This window comes from Eurytemora carolleeae, unplaced genomic scaffold, assembly GCF_000591075.1.
Source record: "Eurytemora carolleeae unplaced genomic scaffold, Eaff_2.0 scaffold459, whole genome shotgun sequence".
Taxonomy (NCBI): domain Eukaryota; kingdom Metazoa; phylum Arthropoda; class Copepoda; order Calanoida; family Temoridae; genus Eurytemora; species Eurytemora carolleeae.
This window is the reverse complement of record NW_019396361.1, coordinates 89,926-97,956: the sequence shown is the minus strand read 5'-3', so window position 1 is coordinate 97,956 and position 8,031 is coordinate 89,926. Positions and strand designations below refer to the sequence as shown.

Here is an 8,031-nt window from a genome sequence, read left to right as displayed (position 1 = left end):
AAAAAAGTAACATCTTTTTCCTCTTAGAGTAAAACTATTTTTTATATTACTTAAAATAAATTCAGTTGTTTACAGATCTTTGTAGTTAATGTAAAATGAATGACCATATTGAAGGGTATAAAACATGGTGAAAGCTGAAAGGTAGGAAATGAAGCCTGTATTTGGTGGAGTTTGTAAAAGCCAGAAATGAGTGGAAAATGCAAATCAAACCCAACTAAAACAAAAAAAAATCGGTTTGCCACAATATAAAAATTTACCCCCTACAGAATCCTTATTTACACCCCGCCCCTGGATACATTTACATCAGGAAAAAAATAAACTTTACATAGCTTGAGGAGTAATTATATCTCATTTCTAAAAACCCTGACAAGGTTTTTAGTGTTTTATTTTAATAACCAGTTCACGTTAAATCAAATTTTCTTTACATCATCATTATAAAGTAAAGAGTATTTTTAAATTGTTAATTACATATTGATGTTAAATATATGTATAATCAATTCTCGGTAATTATTTTTTTAACAAATAAACATAGTATGGAAACCTTTATACAAATACATTTTGTAGCAGGAAAGGTTTATTAAGTCATTTATTGGGGAAACGTTTTGTAACAGAGAACAGTTGCGTCATGAGTCATTTATGGAGAAAACGTTTTTCGGGGAGATGATTTCTGTCGGGAACCATTATGTCGTTAAACGTTTAGGGGGAAATATTTTGTTATAAGTGCAACAGAAAATATTATAAACTATGGATACTTACAGATCAGGACGGTTTTCCGCTAGACTTGAATACTGGAAGTTCCCACCAATCACCAGATGGTACTTGATGAGAAATATCAAGAGGACAGCCTTCATCGTTCTTCTGAAATAGTAAAGTTGTTTAAAATGGATGATGAAGGCTCATAATATTCGTGACAACTTTTGGCCTTTACACCTTGCACTTTTTCATGAAATTTTCGCATTTCTAATTTCACGAAAATTTCGCGAAACAGATTGAAGCCAAATTTTTGCACTTTTTGCGAGCAAACAAAATGCAAAAAAATGCAAAAAATTTTGCGCAATTTTTTTTTTTCGCTGGAAACCCTAGTTCAGAGGCACTGGACCCATACATAATTGGTTCAGTGCCCATTTTATCAAAGACATTTATAAGAATTTTTTAAATAAAAAAAATTGAAATATTTATTCCATTTGAAGTATGGGAAATAGCTGTACTTTTAGCAGGATAGACACCTGGGTACTTATTATTACTTTAGTAATAGTTATTACAAGACTTTCAAGTCTATGGTCAAAAGTATTTAATTTGGATCCCAATCAGGATTTAAATATTCAGTTTAAATTAAGTTTTTAAGTATGCTTATCCCTTCTCCTGTTCCCATAAGGGCCTTACCCAGCCTTGGAAAATTATTTTTACAGTACTTCTGCCCAAACATGATTTCCAAAGTTTTTCAAGTTTAAAAAAAAAAAAATTTATTTTAATAAATAATACCCAATTTGTTTTATAAAAATTTCAGGTGAATTAAATTCTAACTGTCCGAGTCCTCTTTGCTGCACCAGCTTTTATACAGTTTCCGATCCTGTCTCCATGTTCACTCAATAGCAGTATATACCTGGATACCTAGATACATGGATACATGTAGACACAGAACCCTTGGATATACACGCATACCTTCAACACTTTAGTTGTCAGGTGTTATGTACTACACAAACCTTCAATACTTTGGTTGTTAGATGTTATATAATACACATACCTTCAACACTTTGGTTATCAGGTGTTATATACTACACATACCTTCAACACTTCGGCTGTCAGGTGTTATATGCTACACATACCTTCAACACTTTGGTTGTTAGGTGTTATATTTTACACATACCTTAAACACTTTGGTTGTCAGACTGCACATTCCTTCAACACTTTGGTTGTCAAGTGTTATATACTACACATACCTTCAATTCTTTGGTTGTCAGGTGTAATATACTACCCATACCTTCAACACTTTGGTTGTCAGGTGTTATATACTACTGTCAACCATTAACTATGATACATGTATGTAAAGTCGTCTTTAACTTAGAACCCCCTCTAGGAGACACTAAAGTCCAAATCAATTAATTTTAAGCGGCTCCGGTCCTTTGTTCCCCATCGGAGTGTAAACAACTTAAAGCATTGTGAATCCATCCATTTCAAAAATTAAACAAAGAATATTTTCACATAAAGAATTAGTGACTTTAGTTAATAATTAATTGTCATTCTTTTCAGAAGTTTAAAAAAACGTCTTAGGACTGTTCGACGATTTAACCCTCCAATATCTCTTATTAGATCGTAAGAATCTTTCAATTATAAAAAATTTATTGTAATAATTCATATGATATTATTTATATCATTTTTTTCAGGAAATAAAGAGTTTCTTCATTATCGGTTTTGATTTGAGGGTTATCCAGTTGTTTATCTGTTCATTATTGAGAATCTTGCTGCTATACAACAACAACTACACATACCTTCAACACTTTGGTTGTCAGGTATTATATACTACACATACCTTCAACACTTTCGGTTGTCAGGTGTTATATACTACACATAACTTCAATTCTTTGGTTGTTAGGTGTTATATTTTACACATACCTTCAAAACTTTGGTTGTTAGGTGATATATTCTATACCTACCTTAAACACTTTAGCTGTTAGGTGATATATACTTGTTAAAATTAATTCGAAATATAAGGAAGACGATTTTTCCGACTCAAATTGCCGTAGCCTTTTCTCTAGATGTATGTGTACTCAAGATCCATTTCCTCCTCATGAAGTGCCCACATCTCGAATCCCCGCTCATCCCAGCTCCCTCCCGGTATTCAGTCAGGTTTAGAGAGTTGAGCCGGTAACAGCTCCACCACAGGGAGCCTCTTGACTCCTTTATGATGATGACGCAGATACTCAGATAGCAGCAGACGCTCTTACCCGAAGGGTTCCCAGTTCATCATGCATTCCAGAGACAACATAATCGCTCATAGCCAGCATGACAAGCCGCGATCTCTGCCTACTAGGTTGGATAAGTCCTGTTGTTCAAGATCCTGTTGATCTGCTTCACCAACATGAAGATCTACATCACTCCCATGAAGTACCCACAACATTCATCATTAATTCCTTTGTTAATTTCTAAATCAACCAATTTTAACTCCGCCTTAAATGCAAATATTTCAAAACACTTTCGTTTTAAATAAATGTTAGAAATATCCATTTTAGATCTCTTTATTTTATTATAGTGACTTTTCAAGTCAACAATACTACACATACCTTCAACACTTTGGTTGTAGATCATTAAATAAAATCATGCATGCTTTATATTTTATCTAATTTTGCGAAAATGGTTTTTCGAAAATGTTTACGATAAAAATATGATGAAGCGAAAGTTAGAATTTTTTTACGAATTTTACTTAAAAGGTTTGTCGACAATTTTCGCGAAATAAATCTGATTTTCAATTGAACAAAGTTTTCTTTTTCGTTTCCATTTCCGTTGGCTGAACGAAAGTTTGGAAAACCCAATTTGGTGACTTTATTTCGTTTTTTTTGTGAACCACGCGTCGCTTAATGTTAATATCTTACGCAGATTTTAAAATTCAATCCATCTCCCAGCAAGCTTTGCATATAAAGACATAAATTTTTGGCATTTAATTTTTTCGTTCTTACTTATGAACTAGAATTGTAAAGACCAAAACGCGATTAAAATCGAATTGGACAAAATGAATGCATTGAGCCAGCTGGTTAGTCCAAAATAATCGATGAATATAAAAGTAGTAATCTCTGTTTGTTTGTATGCCCGATCATAACTTAGAAACTCCATTACCTACGGTGGTAGGCGGTTAAATCAATATAATGAAGACGACTTTTTATTGAAGTTTTAATTGTTGACGAGCTTTCTTAGAAGTTACAAGTTCTTATAGATTATAGAGAAGCTTTTTTAATCGACAGCTTTTCTTTGTATCCGTGCTGTTAAAAGCTTGATTTAAATCAAAATTTAAATCAAAAGTCGTCCTGATCATATTGATGTAATCACCTATCACCGTATTAGCCTCAAGTTTGGACTGTGGGTTCATTCAGAGACGACAAAAGGAAATTGCCTTGGTTTTTATCATTTTATGTTTTTTATTCTCAACAAGAGGGAAGCTTTCAGTGGATTGATCCAAGTGAATGATGATGAAGAGAGGAAAGGGATAGTCTATGGTTGCCAGCTATAGATACCTGGAGGTATCATCCAATCCGGGCTTACAGATGTTAGGGAGCAATGAGTGTGATGTTTCCTATCAGTATGGTACCCGGGCCTCATTCCAGTATATCAGAAGGATTCCTGCACTCTATATTCTCAGGCCTAAAAAGAATCTCAGGCAGCTGGAATCTTGTCAACCCTCTTCTCAGTATAAATGAAGCGTGGACGGATGAATGTGCTGCCAGATTACAACCCCTGGTAGATCAATATAAACCCATATAACACCTTACTTTCGCAATAGAAAAATTACGAGATTTGATCGTAACATCCCGATCATGTCCTGGGGACCAAAAAGAAATATCTCTTTTAAATTTTACGTCATCCAAAAACTACATGCAATGCAAAGCAGAAATCAGCATTTTGTATATTGTATATTAGAATTAGTTCGTCACTTAAGTCTAATTTTTGTGTGTAACCCTGTATCTATTCAAATATATTTATAAAGTAGCAATCTCTGTATGTTTGCAACTCCGATCATAACTCTGGAAACCCTTTACTGATTTGCCTCAAATTTTTCTTGGAGAAATCGGTAGAACCACGTACAGGAATGTTCTTAGGATTTTAAAATAAGTTGGTCGAAATTTATGAGGTTTGCCTACTTTTTATCTTCAAAATTAACTTAGAAATTATAAACATACGAACTTTTATTTAATAATTTAGATTCTGACATATTTCTTATCATCTCCTTAAAGGCGCAAATATGTTAAATTCCCAACACTATTTATTAGTTTTAATTATTAAGTTTTTTAACTGGAATAAGAGAGGGAAGGCACTGGCACACCACACCTCCAACCACAAATGACGTAACAAATCACATTTCACCATTATTTCGTCCGAGCACACCCTTTTTCGTCCGGCTTTATTTACATTATTACATTATAATTTTGTATCATCATGTTGTTCAAAATGATTTAAAATATCATTTACTGTACATTATTATACAGGGTGTCCCAAAAAACATGGGAATTCAGTGACGAATTCGATATCGTCTTTTTAAATAATTCTTTGATTTAGTATAGTGATACCTACTGAGAAAGCCGTAGTCTGTAAGAGTTTCGTCTGCTATGTTCACAATTTGTTTGTTTATGTTTTGACTGCATACAGTTGTACTTAGTAAAACAAGAAAATTGCAGTATACAAATATGTCAAACAGAGTAAACATGTCTGTCTTCACTTTATATCTTGCGGAGACATAATAGACTCATCTTTGCAGTCTTTTACCCTTTTCATAAAATAAACTCTAGCAGACATAATAATATTGTGGCTTATGAAATTAGGTATCACAATGCTAATTCATAACAAAGACGATATCGAATTCGTCACTGAATTCCCATGTTTTTTGGTACACCCTGTATTATAATTTTGAGCCACATCATGTTGTTCATGCATAATGATTCAAAATAGCATTTACAGTTTTTTAAAGTACTTTACATTATTATATTATATTTTGAGCCACATCATGTTCTTCAAAATGATTCTAACTATCATTTACTGTGTTTTTAAAGTACTTTACATTATTATATTATAATTTTGAGTCACATCATGTTGTTCATAATGATTTAAACTATCATTTACATTGTTTTTAAAGTACTTTACATTATTATATTATATTTTGACCCACATCATGTTCTTCAAAATGATTCAAACTATCATTTACATTGTTTTTAAAGTACTTTACATTATTATATTATATTTTGAGCCACATCATGTTGTTCATAATGATTTAAAATATCATTTACATTGTTTTTAAAATACTTTACATTATTATATTATAATTTTGACCCACATCATGTTCTTCATAATGATTCAAAATAGCATTTACTGTGTTTTTAAAGTACTTTACGTTATTATATTATAATTTTGAGTCACACCATGTTCTTCATAATGATTCAAAATATCATTTACAGTTTTTTAAAGTACTTTACATTATTATATTATATTTTGAGCCACATCATGTTGTTCATAATGATTTAAACTATCATTTACATTGTTTTTAAAGTACTTTAAATTATTATATTATAATTTTGAGTCACATCATGTTCTTCATAAAGATTCAAAATATCATTTACAGTTTTTAAAGTACTTTACATTATTATATTATATTTTGAGTCACATCATGATGCAGGGGTCAATATAATTCCCAAAAAAGCTGATTTTCTCGATCCCAAAATAATTTTTTGCCCCCAATTTTGAAAAAAAANAATGATTCAAAATATCATTTACTGTGTTTTTAAAGTACTTTACATTATTATATCATATTTTGACCCACATCATGTTGTTCATAATGATTCAAAAAAGCATTTACATTGTTTTTAAAGTACTTTACATTATTATATTATATTTTGAGCCACATCATGTTGTTCATAATGATTTAAAATATCATTTACATTGTTTTTAAAGTACTTTACATTATTATATTATAATTTTGACCCACATCATGTTCTTCATAATGATTTAAATTATCATTTACATTGTTTTTAAAGTACTTTACATTATTATATTATAATTTTGAGTCACATCATGTTCTTCAAAATGATTCAAAGTATCATTTACTGATTTTTAAAGTACTTTACATTATTATATTATATTTTGAGCCACATCATGTTGCTTAAAATGATTCAAAATATCATTTACTGTGTTTTTAAAGTACTTTACATTATTATATTATATTTTGAGCCACATCATGTTCTTCATAATGATTCAAAATATCATTTACAGTTATTTTAAAGAAGAGAAACATTCTACTAGAAAATGCTAGGTTTAGTTTAGGGTGTGGAAACATTTTAAAGTTCTATTAAAAATGTCAAAATAGATTAAATTGGACAAAGTTAGAATTAAAATCAATATAAAGTGCATCAGTCAGTGGGAAGGTTGTTTATTGGTTTAGAAACTATTTAATCAAAAGTTTTAATTTAGTTTTTAAACTCGATAACATAGAACATATTTTAAATACTGCTAGTCCCAAAGAATACGAGAATAAATTTTCACGAATGATAAATGTCGAAATTAATTGCGGGAAAGGTTTTGATATCTTCAACCATCAAAAAACCGTGGGGTCATGCGTTATGGATCTATCTGTGAGGATCTTCTCTTTGTGCAATTGAAAGCAAATATTTGCAGGTTCAAGCGTATTTTTTCGCTAATTTTAAAAATCATACAAAATTCAAAAGGTTTGGGACACAAAGTTTTGTTATTTTTAGCATCCATAAACATTCTCTGGGACCATGTGAGGTCGCACACAAAATTTGGGCCCGATCGGTTCAGCTGTTTATTAGTAAAAAAAAGAAAGACATACACCCTGTAGGGTAATGTTACATCGTCTATACGCAACATTCCTCCTACTGACCAATCAACTTTCCGACCTACTGCAATATCTGACCTGCGACAGCAGTTTATTTTGAGGGTTCAGTTGAACAAATTTCTGGGCCGTGCTCCGCGGCTAGGGGGCCGAGCGCCGCGGCTAGGGGGCCGGGCGCTGCGACCAAAAGTCCATTTAGCAGCAGTAAAACCGCGTGCTAGTAGGTCGGATGTGAAGTATAGCGGATTTGTCGTAGGTCACAAGTAAAGTATAGCGGATTTGCGTAGGTCGAAAAATACACCACCGTAAGTTCATAGTTAGGTCCTGCCATTTACCCGCACTTTATTGTAAATTACAATTTTAGCTAATTTTTCCTATAAACGTGGACACACTATACATACAATTTCACAAAGCTAAGAACATTCCCATACAGCTGGGCGTAAATAAGGATTCTGTACGGAGGGGGGGGGGGGGGGGGGGAA

General features: G+C 32.1%; 1 protein-coding gene across 1 annotated transcript in view; it reads right to left on the bottom strand.

The window, feature by feature from the left end:
- Positions 1 to 854, bottom strand: part of LOC111701724 (uncharacterized) — a 23,647-nt gene extending 22,793 nt beyond the window's left edge. Inside the window, exon 1 of the mRNA XM_023473132.1 lies at positions 757 to 854. Within this exon, the coding sequence (XP_023328900.1) occupies positions 757 to 851 (95 nt within the window). The 5' untranslated portion in view covers positions 852 to 854. The remainder of the gene's footprint in view (positions 1 to 756) is intronic.
- Positions 855 to 8,031: the final 7,177 nt, after the last annotated feature.